This window comes from Mobula hypostoma (assembly GCF_963921235.1).
Source record: "Mobula hypostoma chromosome X1 unlocalized genomic scaffold, sMobHyp1.1 SUPER_X1_unloc_1, whole genome shotgun sequence".
Lineage (NCBI taxonomy): Eukaryota > Metazoa > Chordata > Chondrichthyes > Myliobatiformes > Myliobatidae > Mobula > Mobula hypostoma.
Window position 1 is genome coordinate 435,328 of NW_026948165.1, and position 22,338 is coordinate 457,665.

Genomic DNA, 22,338 nt, shown 5'->3' on the forward strand with positions numbered 1-22,338 from the left:
CTCCCTCCACAGTGTCCCATCACACACTCCCAGGGTCAGACACAGAGTGAATCTCCCTCCACACTGTCCCATCACACACTCCTAGGGTCAGACACAGAGTGAATCTCCCCCCACACTGTCCCATCACACATTCCCAGGGTCAGACACAGAGTGAATCTCCCTCCACACCATCCCATCACACACTCACAGGGTTGGACACAAAGTTTACTGAAGTACCTCGCTGCCACCTTGATGATCTTCTTTAAGAGGGCTGCTCTCCTCCCGAGGTCAGCGCAGAGGCACAACTCACTGGCCGTCCAGAACTGGATCTGGTTGAACCTCCCCAGGTATCTCTGCAGGTTGGAAACTGTGGTTCCAGGCTCTGGCTTCAAGCCAAGGCCATAAACAATGAGCTCCACCTGTTGTGGGAGTCAAGTCATTGGCTCAGATGCCCAGCCATGTCCTCTGTATCCTACTGCCTCTCCATTCCAGCCCTGTCCAGCCCAGGTATGACAGAGACCTTCAGCTCATTGTCTGATGAAACCTGGTTTAGGAATCTTGAATCCAGCTATTTTATAGATTAGTTGTTATCTCTGTCGCCTGAGCTAGTTTTTCTGTAAGACAATCACAACTTATTTATTCTACCTTTTTTTCCTTTGTTTTGTTCTTTGGTTTTGTAACACTCAATAAATGGCCATAGGCCAGAAGTTTTATACCTCATTCTTGACTTCCGAAGAATCTCAGATGGATTGGAAAATCACCAGCTGCAGCAGGCAGGTGGTACAGAAACCTGAAGTCTCATACCACCAGGTTCATCTGATCTTTTTGACAGTTGTACCCAGGCCATGTCTAGAATTCTGAGCAGTATGGAGGAACAGAGGGATCTTGGGTTCCACAGTGATACATCCCTCAAAGTTGCTGCATATGTGGATAGGGTGGTAAAGAAGGCATATAGTTTGTTGACCTTCATTCGTTGGGTATTGAGTTGGTGTGGCTCTATAAAACTCTGGTTAGACGACACTTGAGATATTGTGTTGGTTCTGGTCATCTCATTTTTGGAAGGATGTGGAAGCCTTAGAGAGGGTGCAGAGGAGATTTACTGGGATGCTGTCTGGGTTAGAGAGTAAATCTTATGAAGAAAGTTTGAGAGAGTTAGGGCTTTTCTTTTTGGAGCAAAGGAATGAGAGGTCACTTAATAGAAGTGTGCAAGATGATAAGAGTGGCATAGATAAATTGGACAGTTAAAGACATTTTCCCCCCAGAGTGGAAATAGCTAGTACAAGAGGGTATAATTTTAAGGTGTTTGGAGAAAAGTATACGGGGGATGTCAGAGATAGGTCTTTTTACATAGAGTGAAATGCACTACCAAGGGTGATGGCATGGGAAGATAAATTAGAACAAGGCATTTAAGAGACTCTTAGGCACACGGATGAAAGAAAAATGGAGGATAATGTGGGATTGAAGAGTTAGATTGATCTTAGTGTAGGTCAAATGGTCGGCACAACATTGTGGGCCGAAGGGCCTGTGCTGTGCAGTAGTATTCCATGTCTACTTATGACAATAAACTTGAAGCTGAACTTGAAGCCTATTGATCGATATGTCCAAGTTCTCCTCCATCACAGAGTCACAACACAGGGGAACAGTCCCTTTGGTCCAACTGGTCCATGCTGACCAGGATTCCCATCTCAGCCGGACCCATTTGACAGCGTTTGGCCCACATCCCTCTAAATCTTTCCTATCCATGTTTCTGTCCAGTTTCTTTTAAATGTTGTTAACGTACCTGCCTCAACCACTTCCTCTAGCAGCTCATCCCAGAGACCACCCTCTGGTAAAGATGTTGGCCCCAGGTTCCTTTTAAACATCTTTCCTCTCATCTTAAACCTGTGCCCTTCTCGAATCCTCAACCCTAGGATAAGGACTGTGCACATTTACCCTATCCATGTCCCTCATGATTTTATACCCCCCAGTCTCCTCTGCTCCAAGGACTAATCTCTCAATCTGTCCAACCTCTCTCTGTAACTCAGTCCCTTAGAGCTGTCAACATAGTCACAAAACCCCTCTGCACTCTTTCCAGTTTAATGGCATCTTTTCCACAACAGAGTGACCAGAACTAAATGTGATTCTCCCAGTGCAGCCTCACCAACTTCAATGTAACTTCCTGACCCCTGTACTCTGTGTTCTGACTGATGAAGGCCAACATGGCGAACACCTTCTTCACCAGCTTGTCTACCAGAGGCATCACTTTCAGGGAAATGTGTACCCGTACCCCAGGTTCCTCTGGTTCCTACTGATTCTCCTCCAACAAAAAAACAGTCTTTCAGAGCTTTCTGGCAGGCTGCAATCATCACAAGAGGTTGTTCGTTGGCGAGGCTGTGCAAAGTTTAAAATAGCTCTGGATCTTTTGGAACTTTTTGGTGGGCTGCGATCATCGCAATATTTTAGGCATTTGGCAGAGGTCCATAAAAAGAAGCAAGATGTAAGCGGAGCAGCCATTGTATGAGTGGGCCAGTACGTAGGTGGGATGCAGGCAGTTTTGAGGAAGTAGAGAGGCTACAGAGGGACTTTAACAGATTAGGAGAGTGGGCAAAGGAGTGGCAGAAGGAATACAGTATCAGGAAGTGTCTCATCATGCACTTTGTTAGGAGAAATTAGGGTAAAAAAAAATGGTCAGCCTAATTATGCCACGTGGAAGGGGAAGGGGGACATTATGGTCAAGAGATGATGCCAAACATCGTCGGGAAGCGGCAAGGAGAGGGAGAGCACAAGAATCAGATGAGGCCAGGGCTGCACGACTCCAGGATCAAAGAGTCAGGACAAAAAAAGATGAGAGAAGAAGAGACAGAGGAGGAGAGGCATGCACGTCTCCAGGATCAGAGACAAACAACAAACAGCAGAAGAGATGAAGAGACGGGGGATGAAAGGGCTGCACGTCTCCAGAATGACAAAAACAGGCACAGGAGGAGGCAGATAAACCAGAAATGATGCCATCAAAAGTGCCCTTCATTAAACGAAGAGCAGCTATATTTGCTTTGCTACGCGTCGTTCTTCTTTAATAAACTGCGAGTTTTCTACTTCAGTTCCCAAAGCAAAGCAATACCAATAGCATTCAGGAAAATTTAATGTTCATTCTGGTCATATCAGAGTGCACCACCCTTCTCTCAAAGGGTGCCCCAACGGGTCACCCCGTTGTCTAGTAATATAGCAAAAATAAGTGGGAAGTTAGAGGATTGGGAAGCTTTTAAAATCCAACATAAGTCAACTAAAAAAGCCATACAGAGAGAAAAGATGAAATAAACAGAAAAGTAACCATATCAAAGAGGATACCAGAAGTTTATTTCAGATATGTAAAGAATAAAAGAAAGGCAAGAGTGGATAACGGACCACTGGAAAACAATTCTGCAGAGGTAGTAATGGGGAACAAAGACATGGTGGATGAACTAAATAAGTATTTTGTGTCATTCTTCACTGTGGAAGACACTAGCAGTACACCAGAAATTCGGGAGCATCAAGGTGCTGGAGAGAGTGCAGTTGCTATTGTTAGCATTCATTTTGAGACGACTAGAACATAAGAGCAAGGGTGTAATGCTGAGGCTTTATAAGGCACTGGTCAGACTGTATTTGGAGTAATGTGAGCAGTTTTGGGCCTCTTATTTAAGAAACGATGTGTTGGCATTGGAGAGGGTCCAGGGGAGATTTGTGAGAATGATTCCACAATTGAAAGGGTTAATGCTTGAGGAGCATTTGCAGGCTCTGGGCCTGTACTTGCTTAAGTTTAGAAGAATGAGTGGGGGATCTCATTGAAATCTGTTGAATATTGAAAATCCAAGATAGAGTGAACGTGGATTGGATGTTTCCTATAGTGGGGGAGTCTAGGACCAGAGGGCACAGTTTCATCTTAGAAGGGCATCCCTTTAGAACAGAGATGAAAAGGAATTTATTTAGCCAGAGGGTGGTGAATTTGTGGAATTCATAGCCATGGACAGCTATAGAGGTCAAGTCATTGAGTATATTTGAAGCAGAGGTTGATAGGTTCTTGATTAGTAAGGTCATCAGAGTTTACGGGGAGAATGGGGTTGAGAAGGATAATAAATCAGCCATGATGGAATGGCAAAGCAGACTTGATGGGCTGAATGGCCTAATGCTGTTCCTATGTCTTATGTTCCATCCTCTTCAGCACCTCCACATCCTTCTTCCAAATATGGTCAATAGGGATGGTGGTTGTCACCAAGAACAGTAATGAATCTCCATCCCTGACAGCTCTACAAATGAGGGGAGCATGGGACAGAGTTACCTTGTATTCTTTGCCTGGCTAAAGGGAACCAGAAACTTGAACATTAGTGCACAGCGCATGTGAGTGTGTCGGGGTGAGCTCCCTCCTCACTGCTCCTCCCTCATCACCCCTCCCTAACTGACCCTCCCTCCTCCTCACTGCCCCCGCACCTCACTGTCACTTCCACAGCACCCTCTCCTCACCACTCCTCCCACAGCACCCCCTCCTTATCAACCTTCCCTTCTCACCACCCCTCCCTTGGGGTTCCCTCACTCCTAACCTGCACCCATTGCTTCCACCCCCCACCAGCCATGGTGTTACCTCGTGGACACAGAGGAAGAGATCCCAGTCGACCTCAGTCAGCTGCACGGCCAGCTCCCGGGACCCCAGAGAGTCCAATGGGGAAGAGGCGTCACGCGCTGGGATCTGCTGTTCCTTGGCAGGTACCTGGGGAGAAACACAAGATCCCCTCAGCAACACTTCAGGAGCCCCCTACCCCCTACCAACCAGAGTCTATAAAACTCTGGTCAGGCTGCACTTGAAGCTTCGTGTTCAGTTCTAGTCAACCCATCACAGGAAGGGTGTGGGGGCTTTGGAGAGGGTGTAGAAGAGGTTCACCAGGATGCTGCCTGGATTAGAGAGCGTGAGCCAATGAAGAGAGGCTGGACAAACTTGGGTTGTTTTCTCTGGAGCGGCGGAGACTGAGGGGAGACCTGAGAGAGGTTTATAAGATTACGAAAGGCATAGATAGAACAGACAACTGGTATCTTTCTCCCCAGGGTGGAAAAGTCTAATACCAGAGGATATGCATTTCAGATGAGAGGGCGAAGTTCAAAGGAGATGTGCAGGAGAAGTTGTTTTAAGAGGCTAGTGGGTGCCTGGAATGTGCTGCCAAGGGTAGTGATGGAGGCAAATATGATGGAATCGTTTAAGAGGGTTTTAGATAGATTTATAGAGTACTACAAGCACAGAAACAAGCCCTTTGGCCCATCTAGACCGTGATAGTCCGGTCTTCTGCTTAGTTCCATCTGTCTGCACCTACATCATAGCCTCCTATACCCTTCCTATCCACGTATCTATCCAAACTTCCCTTCAATGTTGAAATCAAACCCACATCCATCACTTCGGCTGGCAGCATGTTCCACACTCTCACCACCCTCTAAATGAAGAAATTCTCCCTCGTGTTCCCCTTAACCTTTCAGCCTAAATCTATGATTTGTAATTCACCCAACCTCAGAAGAAAAAGCCTGCTTGTGTTCACTTTATCCATACCCCTCAGAATTTTGTAGGCCTCTATCATGTCACCCTTTATTCGCCTGAACTCCAGGAAACAAAGTCCTGACCTCTTCAACTTTTCCCTACAACTCATGTCCTCAAGTCCCAGCAACATTCTTGTAAATTTTCTTTGTACTCTTTCAAATGATTAATATCTTTCCTGTAGGTAGGTGACCAGAACTGCACACAATCCGAGAAGCGGTACCGCAGCATAAAAGCCAGGACCAACAGGCTCCGGGACAGTTTCTTCCACCAGGTCATCAGACTGATTAATTCATGCTGACACAATAGTATTACTAAGCCATATTGACTGTTTGGTTGTATATGCACATACTATTTATTACAAATTACTATAATTTGCACATTGCACATTCAGATGGAGACGTAACGTAAAGAGTTTTACTCCTCACGTATGTGAAGGATGTAAGAAATAAAGTCAATTCAATTCATAGGCACAGGAAATGGAGGGATACATAGACAGAAGGGATTAGTTTAGTTAGGCATTTAATTGCCAGTTTAATTAGTTCATCACGTCATTGTGAACTGCAAGGCCTGTTCCTGTACTAAAGTGTTCTGTGTTCACTATTTTGTGTTCAATGTTCAATCAGAAAAGTGTGAAGTGAATCACTTTGAAAAGTCGAACGTGAAGGCAGAATGTAGAATTAATGACAGGATTCTTAACAGTGTGGAGGAACTGGGGGATCTTGGTGTCGAAGTCCACAGTTCCCTCAAAGTAGCCGCACAAATTGATCGGATAGTTAAGAAGGTGTGTAGTGTGTTCACCTTCATTAGTTGGGGGAGGGGGATTGAGTTCAAGAGCTGTGAGGTAATGTTGCAGCTCCATAAAACCCTAGTTAGAGCACATTTGGAGTATTGTGTTCAGTTCTGGTCACCTCAATATAAAAATGATGTGGAAGCTTTAGAGAGGGTGCAAAAGGGAAGGGGAAGAAGAGGCAAGCTGTGGTGATGGGGGATTTGTTAGTTGAGGAAACAGAAAGGTGGTTCTTTGGATGAGAACAAGGTTCCCGAATGGTACATTGTCTCCCAGGTGCCAGGGTCCGGGATGGAGTTTAATGCAGACACGTGCAAGGTGGTGCATTTTGGTAGGACCAACCAGGGTATGTTTTACACAGTAAACGGTAGGGCACTGAGGAGTGCGGTAGAACAAAGGGATCTGGGAACATAGGTCCATAATTCATTGAAAGTGGTATCACAGGCAGACGGGGTCGTAAAGAAAGCTTTTGGCATATTGGCCTTCATAAATTGAATACAGGAGATGGGATGTTATGTTGAAGTTGTATAAGACATTGGTAAGGCCTAATTTGGAGTACTGTGTGCAGTTTTGGTCAACTACCTCCAGGAAAGATGTAAATAAGGTTGAAAGAATACTGAGAAAATTTACAAGGATGTTGCCGGGTCTGGATGACCTGAGTTATAAGGAAAGATTGAATAGGTTAGGACTTTATTCCTAGGAAAGTAGAAGATTGAGATGAGATTTGATGGAGGTATACAAAATTATGGGGGGTATAGATAGGGTAAATGCAAGCAGGCTTTTTCCACTGAGGTTGGGTGGGACTACAACAAGAGGTCATGGGTTAAGGGTGAAAGGTGAAAAGTCTTAGGGGAACATGAGGGGAAACTACTTCACTCAGAGGGTGGTGAGAGTGTGGAATGAGCTGCCAGTGCAAATGGTGCATATAAGTTTGATTTCAATATTTAAGAGAAGCTCGGATAGGTACTTGGAAGGTAGAGGTAAGGAGGGCTATGGTCCTGGTGCAGGTTGATGGGAGTAGGCAGTTTAAATGGTTCAGCACAGACTAGATGGGCCAAAGGGCCTGTTTCTGTGCTGTATGTTTCTATGACTTTATACCAGGGTAGATTGTGAGGTCAGGAGTCTGAGGCTTCATAGGAGATACTCACCAGTGCCTTCAGCTGTTCCCGGCTGCCATAGTATAGGCGATCATTCACCTGCAGTGAGGTGTAGACAGATCTTTCATCCGCACTCATCTCCGACTGATCTGCAGAAGCGAGAGGGTTTAAAACTCTCAGGACATGCCTCCCCTTTCCCCGCCCCATTCGCAGTAGCTCGTCTGGACGTGACACCCCTTTTATACTTCCGACTGCCTCTGTGAATCAGAGAGCTCACCCACCCCTCTCCCATCAGCAGAAGGTACAAAAGCCTGAAAGCATGGGTCAAGGACAGCTTCTACCCCACTGTTATCAGACTATTAAATAACTTTCTAATACGATAAGATGGATTCTTGACCTCACAGTCTACCTCATTGTGACCTTGCACCTTATTGTCTGCCTGGATTGCACTTCCTCTGTAACTGTGACACTTTATTTTGCATTCTGTTATTGTTTTCCCTTGTTCTACCTCAATGTACTGATGTGATGAATTGATCTGTGTGGATGGTAAGCAGAACAATGTTTCTCACTGTACCTCAGTACATAACACAATGATACACCAATTTACCAATCTAATTTATATCTCCCCTTTAGACCTCACAATCTATCTCGTTATGATCTGGCAACTTATTGTCTGCCTGCATTTTCTCTGTAACTGTTATAATTTATTCTGTGATTGCTTTATCGTATTCAACGTTAATGTAATGATCTGACCTGCATGAGCAGTATACAAGACAAGCTTTTAAGCAGTACATGAGATAAAAGTAAACCAATTCCAATTCCCTTGTACTATAAAAGACATAGGACATAGGACACAAGAATTAGGAGCAGAATTCAGTCATTTAGCCCATTGAGTCTGCTCCACCATTCCATCATGGCTGATTTATTTCCTTCTCTCTCAACTCCATTCACCTGCTTCCTCCTCATAAACATTGACACCTTTACTAATCAAGAACCTATCAACCTCTGCTTTAAGTATACCCAATGACTTGGCCTCCACAGCAGTCTGTGGCAATGAATTCCACAGATTCACTACCTTCTGGCTAAAGAAATTCCTCCTCATCTCTGTTCTAAATGGACGTCCCTCTATTCTGAGGCTGTACTCGCTGGTCTTATACTTCCCCATGAGAGAAAATATCCTCTCCACATTCACTCTATCTCAGCCTTTCAATATTGGATAGATTTCAATGAGATTCCCCCCTCATTCTTCTAAACTCCAGTGAGTACAGGCCTAGAACCATCAAACGTTCCTCATATGTTAACCCCTTCAATCCTGAGATTTTTCTCGTGAACCATCTCTTGATCCTCTGCAATGGCAGCACATCCTTTCTTAAATATGGGACCAAAACTGCTCACAATACTCCAAGTATGGTCTGACCAATTAAAGCCTCAGCATTACATCCTTGCTCTTATATGCTAGTCCTCTTGAAATGAATGCTAACATGGCATTTACCTTCACTGCCACTGACTCAACCTGCAAGTTAACCTTTAGGTAACCCTACACTCTCAAGTCCCTTTGCACCTCTGATTTCTGAATTCACTCTCCCTTTAGAAAATAGCCTACCCCTTTGTTCCTACCGAAGTGTATTATCATGTCAACTTTTTGCCCATTCTCCAAATCTGTCCAAGTCCTTCTGTGGACTAACTCCTTCCTCAACACTACCTGCCCCTCCACCTATCTTTGTATCATCTGCAAATTTGGCCACAAAGCCACCAATGTACTACTTCAATGCATTCTGTAATGATCTGAACAGAATCCAAGACAAGCTTTTCACAGTATCTCAGTACATGTGACAATACTAAACCAATTCCAGTTCCTCCATGGACTTCTATACTTCTTGCTGCTTCAGTAAAGCAGCCAACATAATCAAAGACCCACCCACATTCTCTCTTCTTCCTCCTCCCATCAGGCAAAAGATACAAAAACCTGATACAACAGCTGAAGACCTCACAAGCTACCTCATTATAACCCTATTGTCTACCTGCACTGCACTTTGTCTGTAGCTGTGACACCTTATTCGGCGGGAGGAGAAGATGGCGACGCACCTGCATGTGCGCAGCCCTCTGGCGAAAAATGATATCGTATCTATTAAATAGGGGCCGTGGACAATTCTGGTTTGATGGAGAATGGACATGAAAGCACAGAGGAACATCTGGAGAGATTTCTGAAAAACCCGTTTGCTGTTGTCATTACTGTGTGGTCAGGAATCTTTCGGAGGGTAGACCTCAAAATCCCTGGCCTTGCCTGCTCTTGGCGACCGAGAAGGAGGTCGAATCGTTCGGACAGAGATGGTGCTCAGTACTCGGTGTTGGAGAGCTGATCAGAGCTCGAAGTTTTCGGATGTCGGATTGTGGTCGGCATGGCAGGGAGAGTTTTTCTTCCCTCTCCCGTCTGCGTGAGATGTGGGACATTTGAGAGACCTTGAACTTTACTGTGCTCATGGACTTCTTCATCAAGTTATGGTATTGTGCACTGTTGTAACTATATGTTATAATTATGTGGTTTTGTCAGTTTTTTCAGTCTTGGTCTGTCCTGCGTTTTGTGATATCACACTGGAGGAAATAATGTATCATTTCTTAATACATGCATTACTAAATGACAATAAAAAAGGACTACGTGTCTTCATAATCATAAATATTTTGCATTCTGTTATTGCTTTATAATCTGATCTGTATGAACAATGTGCAAGACAAGTTTTTCACTGTATCTCAGTGCAGGTGGCAATAATAAACCAATTCCAATTTCAGTTCCAAGGAGGCAAATTACAATAATCAACTGCCAGTACTTACCCCCAGTGGACCTGAGCTTGACAAGGACACTTTCCCCTGCTGAGCTGCCTTCCTCCTCTTCTCCTGCCAGGATGGAGAGGAGGTCTCTCACGGATGACGCCACTGGCAGGAGCAGGCAGATCTGTGAGTGGTTGGGACGGTACACGTGATACAGGACTGCAAGGAGAGATGGGCAATCAGTCCAGGACAAACACAACATGTACAAACACCCTACCACTCCCATTTGAGCCAGTCCCATCTATCAACATTTAGCCTATATCGTTTTAAACTTTTCCTATCCATGTACATGTCCAGCCTCAACCACTTCTTCTGGCAGCTCATTCCGTACATGGACCACCCTCCGGGTGAAGAAGTTACCCTTCAGGTTCCCATTAATTATCTCCCCTTTCTCAATAAACCTGTGCCCTCTAGTTCTGGATTATCCCGCACTGGGAAATAGACTGTGTGCGTTCACCCTGTCTATGCCCTTCATGATTTCATACACCTCTATAAGGTCACCTCCCAATTTCCTACACTCCAATTAAAAATTCACAATCTGTCCAACTTCTCCCCAAAACTCAGTCCCTCAAATCCTGGCAACACCCTCGTCAACACAGACACAAGAGATTCTGCAGATGCTGGAAGTCTTGAGCAACACACAGAAAATGCTGGAGGAACTCAGCAGGTCAGACACCATCTATGGAAGGGAATAAACAGTCGACGTTTCAGACTGAGACTTTTCATAAAGATCTCCTCCTTAATCTAGCTTTCTCTAGCTTCATGGCATCTTTCCTATAGCAGGATAACCAAAACCAAACAGATTATTCTAGCAGTGTCAAAAAAGCTTGCCCAGCACACCTCCTTTGAATTTACCCTCACCCCCTTTCTCGTTAAATGAATGCCCATTAGTATTGGGCATATTGACCCTGGGGAAATGCTACCAGCTGCCTGCTCTATCTGTCCTTGGCCAAAGACTGCAATGCCTGGCACCTGCCAGTCTACGAAGGCACCAGCACATTTGAAGAGCAGCGGCTGAAGGACCGCGATCAAAAGCGTCAGGACCGCCGGGGGAGACGACCCGACCCTTCAATGGCCGTAACATGCCCGACCCATGCTTCCTAGTTCGGGCTTCGCTCTCGTCAGCGGCATCACAGATGTCACCGTCGTTCCCGGTGGACTGACTCACTTTTGGTATCTGCTCTCAAACACTGGGTATCTGTTGAGTTTCGAAGGCTCTTCAACCAGTTTAAGCTGTTCCTCAACTGTGGGGAAGTCAGAAGAGACAGAAACATTGGTTATAAGAATAATACTTTCCATACTGTCTCATCACACACTCCTGAGGTCAGGAAAAGTTGAGGAGGCTTGGCCCAAAAGCAGAGCCGCAGAAGTGATTCAGCGATCAATGATAACTTTAATAATAGATTGCAAAAATAACAAGTTACGAGGGGCCACAAAACAAGAGCGAACAGATACTAACTACCATAGGCAACAAGGTTAGGAACAAATCATTGAGCACGGCTGATTCAATGGGTGAGCAAGGACTGTGGATGAGAGCTGGGTGTAAATAGACTACAGGTGATGAGATGGAAACGAGTGGCCGGAGAACCCTGTTACCTGGGTAGAGACTGTGCGGGCCTGACACCCTCGGTCAGTCATAAAGTGAAGATCCCTCTACACCATCCCATCACACATTCCCAGGATCAGAGACAGTGAACTTCCCTCCCTGGTCAAGGGGACAAACCCATTAGTTAGATCTTATTCACCTTCATCTGTGGAGTGTTCATAATCATCTCTGATGACCTGTGGAGGCAAAGAAAGAGGTTCAAGCTCCGAGTGCGTGTGGTACATCCTATATTTTGCACTTTTTTTTACTACCTCACAATGATCTGTATGTATAGCACACAAAACCTTTTAGAGCAAAAGAGGATGAGAGGAGATTTGATAGAGGTGTGTATGATGATAAGAGGCATAGATTGAGTGGACAGCCAGAGACCTTTTTCCCAGGGTGGCAATGGCTGATACCAGGGGGCATAATTTTAAGATGATTGGAGGAAGTATAGGGGGAAGGATGTCAGAGGTAGGTATTTTACACACAGAGAGTTGTGGATATGTGAAATGCCCTGCCAGGGGTGGTGTTAGAGACAGATATATTAGGGACATTTAGGGGACTCTCAGATAAGTACATGGATGAAAGGAAAATGGAAGGCAAACTGGGAAGGAAGGGTTAGATTGATCATGGAGCAGGTTAAAAGGACAGCACAACATCATGGGCCGAAGGGCCTGTGCTGTAGGGTTTATATTCTGAAGCAACATTTTCCCCTGTACTGCAGTACAGGAGATAATAACAAAATCAATTTAACAAGCCCCAGTGATATAGTTACTGGTGCAGTACAGGAGGAACCGTGAACTTTGAGCATCCATGGTATAGATCAGGATTGAGGGCTTCACTGGCTTCACCCCATTCTCAGCCCATCGAGATTTTCAGACATCCCTGAAAGGATATGGCATGATAGCACAACGGTTAGTATAACACAATTACAACAACCTAGTTCGATTCTGCTGCTGTCTGAAAGGAGCTTCTATGTTCTCCTATGACTGTAATTGTGTTATGCTAGCCGCTGTGTGATCGTGCCATATCCCTTCAGGGATGTTTCAGAATCTCGAGGGGCTGAGAATGGGGTGAAGCCAGTGAAGCCCTCAATCCTGATCTATACCATGGATGCTCAAAGTTCATGCTAAGATGGGCTCTTAACTTTACAATCTACCTGGTTATGATCTTGCACCTTATTGCCTACCTGCACTGCACTTTCCCTGTGACTTTTACACTCTTTTCTGCATTGTTTTGCCTTGTTCTACCTCAAGACACTGTGTAATGATCTGATCTGTGTGAACAGTACATAAGACAAGTTTTTCATTGTATCTCAGTACATGTGAAAGTAATAAACCAATTCAAATTCCAGGTCTCCACCACTCCAGAGGAGAGAACCCAAGTTTGTTCATCCTCTCCTTATAATCCAGGCAACATCCTGGTGAACCTCTTCTGTGCCCTCTTCAAAGCTTCCACATCCTTCCTGTAATGGGGTGACCAGAAATGCACTCAATAGTCCAGATGCACCCTGACCTAAGTTTTATAAAGCTGCAACATAACTTTCCAACTTGTGGATTCAGAGTTTCGATTAATAAAGGAAAGCGTGCTGTATGCCTTCTTTACCACCCTGTCCACCTGTGCAGTCAGTTTCAGGCAGGGAGGGGAGTGGTGGAGTTGGGAGACAAGAGGCAAGAGGAGGCAGATGGAGCGAGATGGGGAGAGGGAGGAGGAACCCTAACCCCAAGTTCCTTCTCAATGGCATTTATTATGAAGGGTTTGACGGTAGTATAGCGGTTAGTATAACATTTTACAGCACCCGCAACCCGGGTTCAATTCCCGCTGCTGCCTGTAAGGAGTTTTTATGTTCTCCCGTAATCGCATGGGTTTCCTGTGGGTGCCCTGATTACCTCTTGCATTCCAAAAAATACACGTTTAGGTTAGTAAGGTTTAGTGAGTTGTGTACAAGATATGTTAGCACTAGAAGCATGGCAACACTCGTGGACTACCCCCAGCACAATTCTCAGACTGTGTTGGTCATTGACACACTGACACATTTCATTGTATATTTTGATATTTCAATGTTAATGTGACAAATGAAGTTAACCTTTTTCTGTACAGATTATCTGTAGGTTGTGTTCCAGTTGTATAGGAATTCAGTGAAGCCATGCCTGGAATACTATGCAAAGTTCTGGCCCCTTGACCAATAAAAAGATCATGTGGTGTTGAAGCCAGTCCAAAGGAGATTCAATGAGATAATCCTTGGGATCAGAGAGTTGTCCCACCAGGTGAGGCTGGATGGCTTGCATCTGTAACCCCTTAGGAGTCAGGAAGAATGAAGAGTGACCTCAAGAAGGCAGCATCCACTAAGGACCCTCTCCACCTAGGGCATGTTGTCATTACTACCATCAGGGAGGAGGTACAGGAGCCTGAAGACCCATATTCAATGATTCAGGAACAGTTTCTTCTCCTCCACCATCAGATTTCTGAATGATCCATGAACAATACCTCACTATTCCTTTTATTTTTGTAATTTATAGTCATTTTTATGTTGTGCACTGTACTGCTGCCAAAAAAAGACAACACATTTCACGTTATGTAAAATAGTGATAACAGAGCCGATTCTGATTGAAACTTGTTGTTTTGTGACAACACCACAGGACAGACATAACAAGTTACTATAAGTTACTAAGTAGTAGATGGAAAGGTAGAGCAAAATAAGAACAGAATCAGGATCAGGTTTACTACCACTGATGTATGTTGTGAAATTTGTTGTTTGGCACAGCACTATGGTGAAATATGTAAAATTAATAGAGGTTACAATTAAGAATAAATAGTGCAAAAGAGGTAGTGAGGTAGTGTTCCTGGGTTCATGAACCATTCAGAAATCTGAAGGCAGAGGAGAAGAAGTTGTTCCTGAATCATTGCATGTGGGTCTTCATGTGACAAGAGTCCTTGACAAGGATGGCTTGGACCCAAGTGCTAGAGTCTCCGAGGCTGGGATCGAGATACAGTCTTAAACAGGATTGAGAAACTAAGCACAAAACAAACACCAGACAAGATCATTAGAAAGGCTTACGATTGAGCACTGAACCAATGTGCAGGTGTTCCTTAACTACTCAATTCTCGGTACCCAAAACATGATTATCAATTGATGGGAATGCCCTAAGCCCTTAGAGAGGCCACACCAGCTAGCTGTATTCCGGAGAGTCAGAGCATTAAAATCTCGGAAGCTGGCGTGGTTGGGTGCATCTCGTAACACTTCAGGCTCCTGTATCTCCTCCGCGATGGTAGTAACGAGAGGAGGGCATGTCCAGTGTGGTGAGGGTCCTTAATGATGGATGCCACCTTCTTGAGGCTCCATCTCTTGAAGATGCCCTCGATGGTGGGGGTGGGGGGCGGTTGTGCCTGTGATGGAACTGGCTGAGTCTGCAACCTCTTGTGATCCTGTGCATTGGTGTTGCCAGGACTCAAGGGGAGAGGTTGGACAGGTGGGACTTTATTCCTTGCAGTGCAGGAGACTGAGAGGTGACCTTGTAGAAATGAATCAGAATCTGATTTATTATCACTGACATACTGCATGTCATGAAATTTGTCTTTTGCAGCAGCAGTACAGTGCAAAAACATAAAAATATCTATCAATTGCAAAATAGATAAATAGTGCAAGAGGAATAATGGGGTAGTTTTCATGGACCATTCAGAAATCGGATGGCGGGGCAGAAGCTGTTTCTGACTCACTGAGTGTGGTCCTTCAGGCTTCTGTACCTCCTCCCTGATGGTAGTCATGAGAAGAGGGCATGGCCTGTCAACTGACATTAATTGAGATGTTTTCACCAGTGGAGGGGTCTCAGACCAGGGGCACAATTATAGGCTGGGGAGGTTCTTGGGAGGGGCACCATTTAAAATAGAGATGGGCTAGGACTTGTTCGCTCTGGGTGAAGGGTCTTGATCCGAAATATTGACTGTTCCGAAATATCTCCCCTCCACGGATGCTGCCTGACCTAGAGTCCAGTGGTCTAATATCCACCACCTTCCAGAGGCTGGTCATGGCACATATTAACTTCAGCTTCCTCAGCAACCTCAACCCACTGCAATTCACCTATCACTGAAACAGGTCTATGGCAGATGCCATCTCCCTGGCCCTACATTAATCTCCACAGAAACTGGACAGTCAAGACACTTCCTATGGCAGACTATTGTTTATTGACAACAACTCTGCCTTCAATACTAAAATTCCAAGCAAACTTATCTCCAAACACCAGACCCTGGAGTTAATGCCTCCCCCTGCAACTGGATCCTTGACTTTCTGACCAACAAACTGCAATCAGTAAGGATCGACAGCAACACCTCCACCCTGATTATACTAAACACTGATGCCCCACAAGGTTGTGTCCTCAACCTCCTACTCCACCCCCTGTACACTCACGACTGTGTGGCCAGATTCTGCTCGAACTTCATCTACAAGTTTGCAGATGATACCACAGTAGCGGGCTGTATCTCAAATAACGAGTCAGAGTACAGGAAGGAGATGGAGAGTTTAGTGACATGCTGTGATGACAAAAATCCATCCCTCAATGTCAGCAAAACAAAACAGCTGGTCATTGACATCAGGAGGGGGGAGTGGCACACATTTTCCTGTCTAATCAACAGTGTTGAGGTTGAGAAGATTGAGAGCTTCAAGCTCCTAGGGATGAACATCACCAACAGCCTGTTCTGGTCTGACCACGTAGAAGCCATCAACACCTCTACTTTGTCAGGAGGCTGAGGAAATTCAGCTATTCTGGATTGGGTGTTGTGTAATGTACCGGAATTGATTAGAGAGCTTAAGGTAAAGGAACCCTTAAGAGCCGGTGATTATAATTCTCCCTACAATTTGAGAAGGAGAAGCCAAAGTCAAATGTATTAGTATTACAGTGAAGTAAAGGGAATTACAGAGGCTTGAGAAAGGAGCTGGCCAAAATTGATTGGAAGGGGACACCAGCAGGGATGATGACAGAACAGCAATGGCTGGAGTTTCTGGGAGTAATTCGAAAGGCGCAGGATGCATACATCCCAAAGAAGAAATAGTATTCAAAAGGCAGAATGACATAACCATGGCTGACAAGGGAAGTCAAAGCCAACATAAAAGTCAAAGAGAGGGCATATAATAGAACAAAAATTAGTGGGAAGTTAGAGGATTGAGAAGCTTTTAAATACCAACAGAAAGAAACTAAAAAAGTCATAAAGAAGGAAAAGATAGAATACGAAGGTAAGAAGATAAAGAGGATACCAAAAGTTTCTTCAGATACATAAAGTGTAAAAGAGAGGCAAGAGTAGATACCGGACTGCTGAAAATGATGCTGGAGAGGTGGTAATGAAGAACAAGGAGATGGCGGTCAAACTGAATAACTACTTTGCATCAGTCTTCACTGTGGAAGACACTAGCAATATGCTGGAAGTTCGAGTGTGTCAGGGGTAAATGTGAGTGAAGTTGCCATTACTGGGGAGAAGTTGCTTGGGAAACTGAAAGGTCTGAAGGTAGATAAATCACCTGGACCAGATGGTCTACACCCCAAGGCTCTGAGAGAGGTGGCTACAGAGACTGTGGAGGCATTAGTCCAACCTTTCAAGAATCAGTTCCTTCTGGCATAGTTGCAGAGGAATGGACCATTGGAAATGTTACTTCACTCCTCAGGAAGAGAGAGAAGCAGAAGAAAGGAAATTATAGGCCAGTTAGTCTGACCTCAGTGGTTGGGAAGATGTTGGAGTCAATTGTTAAGGATATGGTTTTGGGATACTTGGAGGCACATGATAAAATAGGCTGAAGTCAGCATGGTTTTCTTAAGGGAAAATCTTGCCTGACAAATCTGTTGGAATTCTTTGAAGAAATAAGAAGCCGAATAAACAAAGGAGAGTCAGTGGACTTTGTGTGCTTGGATTTTCAGAAGGCCTTTGACAAGGTGCCACACACGAGGCTGCTTAACAAGCTACGAGCCCACAGTATTACAGGCAAGATTCTAGCATGGATAGAGCAGTGGTTGATTGGCAGGAGGCAAAGTGTAGAAATAAAGGGAATCTTTTCTAGTTGGCTGCCTGTGACTCATGGTATTCCACAGGGATCTGTGTTGGGATCACTTCTTTTTTCATTATATGTCAATGATTTGGATGATGGAATTGATGGCTTTGAGGCCAGGTTTGTGGATGATACGAAGGTAGGTAAAGGGGCAGGTAGTATTGAGGGAGCAGAGAGGCTACAGAAGGATTTAGACAGATTAGGAGAATGGGCAAAGAAGTGGCAGTTGGAATACAGTGATGGGATGTGTATGGTCATGCACTTTGGTGGAAGGAGTAAAAGTGTAGATTATTTTCTAAAGAAAATTCAAAAATCTGATGTGCAAAGGGACTTGGGAATTCTCATGCAGTTTTAGTCAATGATGAGGAAGGCAAATGTGATGTCAGCATTCATTTCAAGAGGACTAGAATATAAAAGCAAGGTTGTAATGTTGAGACTTTATAAAGCACCGGTGAGGCCTTACTTGGAGTATTGTGAGCAGTTTGGGACCCCTTATCTAAGAAAGGATGTGCTGACATTGGAGAGGGATCAAAGGAGGTTCATGAAAATGATTCCAAGATTGAAAGGCTTGTCATATGAAGAGTGTTTGATGGTTCTGGGCCCGTACTGACTATAATTCAGAAGAATGAGGGGTGGCCTCATTGAAAACTATTGATTGTTGAAAGGCCTCAATAGAGTGGATGTGGAGAGGATGTTTCCTATGAAGGGGAAGTCTAAGACCAGAGGACTCAGCCTCAGAATAGAGGGGCGTCTATTTAGAACGGAGATGAGGAGGAATTTCTTTAGCCAGAGAGTAGTGAATCTGTGGAATTCATTGCTACAGGTGACTGTGGAGGCCAAGTCATTGGGTATATTTAAGGTAGAGGTTGATAGGTTTTTGATTAGTCAGGGCATGAAGGGATATGAGGAGAAGGCAGGAGAATGGGGCTCAGGAGGAACTGGATCAGCCATGATATAATGGCAGAGCAGACTCAATGGACCAAATGGCCTAATTTTGCTCCTATTGCTTATGATCTTATGAAAATTTAGCATATCCCATCAACTATGATGAATTTCTGTCTATGCATCACAGGAAACATCCTATCCAGAAGCAACTCTTCTGCCCAGGACAAGAAACTGCAGAGAGTTGTGGACACAGCTCAGCGCATCACAGAAACCAGACTCCCCTCCATGGACTCTGTCTACACTTCTCACTGTCTCAGTAAAGCAGCCAGAATAATCAAAGACTCCACACACACCAGATATTCTCTCTTCTCCCCCCTCCCATCAGGCAGAAGATACAAAAGCCTGAAAGCTCACACCACCAGGCTCAAGGACAGCTTCTATCCTGCTATCATTAGACTACTGAACAGACTCCTTGTACAATGAGATAGACTGTGGCCTTTGCACCTATTTTCAGCCTACACTGCAGTTTCTCTGTAACTGTTACATTTTATTCTGCATTCTGTTATTGTTTGACCTTGTTCTACCTCAATGCACTGTGTAATGATCTGATCTGTGTGAACAGTATGAAAGACAAGCTTTTTACTGTATCTCAGTACATGTGACTATAATAAACAGATACCAATACCCACTCAGTTCCTCCAGCATCTTGTGTAGAGATTCCTTCACTTGGAGGGTGAGGAATCTCTGGTTGGTGGAGAATGGAAAGGTCTTCTCCCCTCTTTTCATATTCTTACCGTTTTGTTACTGTTTGGTCCATGCTGTTGTCTGACAGTGCACCATTCAGATGCCTGTCCCTTGCAACTAAGAGCTCCAGATCCTAGCAAAAGAGGAGAGAACCAGATAGTAAGTGATAATAGGAATGGTAGGTGGAGACTGAAGATGTTGTTGTCCAACAGCTGATTCAGGTATTCTCCCGATGCTGTTTTTGTTACCCTGCACACATTATATTTGCATTACGTTAATGGTATATAATTATTATTACTGTTAAGTACATATGTGTGATAATCAAGTGTAAGACAAAGACTGCTTACCGGTCGCACATAAATTCAGAGATGGAATGACAACAGTCTCAAGCTATCTCATTATATATTCCCAAATTCAAAAAAATCCAAAATTCAAAACACTTCTGACCCCAAGCATTTTGGATAAGGGGTGCTCAACCTGTATTCTGACGAGATTCATTCTCTTGCAGGCATTTACAGGAACTGAACACAATAGAGTTTTATGGGAAAAAAATACTATACATAAGCAGACAAAGACTGAAAAACAAACAGTATGCCAAAGAATACAGACTGCAAATAAAAATAATACTGAGAACACGAGAACATGAGACTGTAGGTTGTGGAATCAGTTCAGTGCAGTGGTGAGTAAAGATATCCATGCCGATTTGGAAGTTGAAGGCTGAAGGATAATATCTCTTCCTGAACCTGGTGGCATTGGACCCAAGGTTTCTGAACCTCCTGCCCAATAGTAGTAGTGAACAGGGGGCATGGCGTGGATGGCGGAGGTCCTTGATGATGGATGCTACTTTCTTGGAAATGTGGGGAGAGCTTTGCCTGTGATAGACTGGGCTGTATATACCACCTTCTGTAGCCTTTTTCATTCTGCAGCCAATCAAAATACTCTCCATTGTGCATCTTTAGAAGTTTCTCAAGGTTTTTGATGACATGCCGAATCTACTTTCTAAGAAAGTAGAGGTGTTGTTGTGCCTTTTTTGTGATGTCACTGATGTACTGGTCCCAGGACAGATCCTCTGATTTAATAACGCCAAGGAATTTAAAGGTGGTACAAATGCCTGAAAACATATTCCACTGTAATCAGACTCTTGAATGGTCCCCCAGGCAAACAGATGGACTCTTGATCTCACAATCTACCTTGTCATGATCTTGCACCTTATCAAAGTTCAAGAAAGTTCGAAGTAAAATTTATCATCAGTGTACATACACATCACCACATATAACCCTGAGGTTCTTTTTCCTGCAGGCATACTTAGCAAATCTATAGAACAGTGACTGTAAACTGTAAACATCAGGAACTGATAACTGTAAACAAACTGTGCAAATGCAGATATAAATAAATAGCAATAAATAACGAGCATGAAATAACAAGACAACAGAGTCCTTAAATGAGTGTAGCTATCCCCTTTTGTTTAAGAGCCCGATGGTTGAGGGGTAGTAACTGCTCTTGAACCTGAAGCTCCTGTACCTTCTACCTGATGCAGCAGTGAGAAAAGAGCATGGCCTGGGTAGTGAGGATCTTCGATGATGGATGCTGCCTTTCTATGGCAATGTTTCATGTAGATGTGCTCAATGGTTGAGAGGGTTTTACCCATGACGTACTGGGCCGAATCCACTACCTTTTGTCAGATTTTCTGCTCAAGACATTGGTGTTCCCATACTAGGCCGTAATGCAGCCAGTCAGCACACTTTCCACCACACATCTATCGAAGTTTGCCAAGGTTTTCAATGACATGCAGACTTATCAGGAAGTAGAGGCTGTTGTGCTTTCTTTGCAATTATATTTATATGATGTGTCCAGGACAGGCCTTCTGAGATAGTGACACCCAGGAATTTAAAGTTACTGACCCTCTCCACCTCTGATCTACCGATGATTACTGACTCATAGACCTCTGGTTTCCCTCTCCTAAAGTCTTCCTTAGTCTTATTGACATTGAGTGAAAGGTTGTTGTTATTACACCACTCAGCCAAGTTTTCAGTCTCCCTCTGTATGCTGATTCATCCTTTGATACAGCCCACAACAGTGACGTTGTCAACAAACTTGTATATGGTGTTGGAGCTGTATTTAGCCACACAGTCATAGGTGTAAAGCGAGTAGAGCAGGGAGCTAAGCACATATCCTTGTGGTGCTCCTGTGCTGATGGAGACTATGGAGGAGATATTTTTTCAAGCAGTTTCAAACTCCCAGGAGAGCACATCTCACATCAGCTCTTAAGATCCCAGAATACATACTCCACAGTCAAGAAAGCTCACCAATGCCTCTACTTTCTGAGAAGGCGGAAGAGCTGGTCTATGCACACCAATGTTTACGGCCTTCTCCAGATGCACAGTAGAGAGCATCCTAACATGCTGCATCATTGCTTGGTACAGAAACTGGGAAGACCCTACAATGGGTCGTCAAAACTGCCCAAGTGTCACGGGCACCAGCCTACCCACCATCAAGGACGTATATACAGAAAGGTGCCGGAAAATCTAATCTAATCTAATCTTAAAGGGTCAGCAATATCATGAAGGATCCACCCACTCTGCTCATGGACTGCTTGTCCCACTCTCATCAGGGAGGAGGCTTGGACCACTAGATTCAAAATCAGTTACTTCCCCCAAGCTGTCAGGCTGGCCAATACCTCCAGCCATTAACTCACCCCGCCACCAACCCACACCACCACTACATACACATCAGCTAGCATTACTTTATGCACGTACAATCAGGTTATGTATATAACAGTTACTTGTACATTAACTTTTATAGGATTACTTTTATGTATATTTATATTATTGTGTTTTTTGTTTTTCATTGCTTTCTCTGCTTCTTGTGTTT

The 22,338-nt window shown here is 44.3% G+C and overlaps 1 protein-coding gene across 6 annotated transcripts in view; it reads right to left on the minus strand.

Moving 5' to 3' along the window:
• Positions 1–22,338, minus strand: part of LOC134341378 (rap guanine nucleotide exchange factor 3-like) — a 94,013-nt gene that overhangs the window by 22,903 nt on the left and 48,772 nt on the right. For all 6 annotated transcript variants that reach the window (XM_063039238.1, XM_063039235.1, XM_063039239.1 and 3 more), the window contains exons 14-20: positions 19,518–19,600; positions 11,965–12,001; positions 11,388–11,463; positions 10,223–10,378; positions 7,445–7,542; positions 4,571–4,696; positions 217–398 (exon numbers count right to left, since the gene is read on the minus strand). In XM_063039238.1, coding sequence (XP_062895308.1) covers positions 217–398; positions 4,571–4,696; positions 7,445–7,542; positions 10,223–10,378; positions 11,388–11,463; positions 11,965–12,001; positions 19,518–19,600 — 758 coding nt within the window. The remainder of the gene's footprint in view (positions 1–216; positions 399–4,570; positions 4,697–7,444; positions 7,543–10,222; positions 10,379–11,387; positions 11,464–11,964; positions 12,002–19,517; positions 19,601–22,338) is intronic.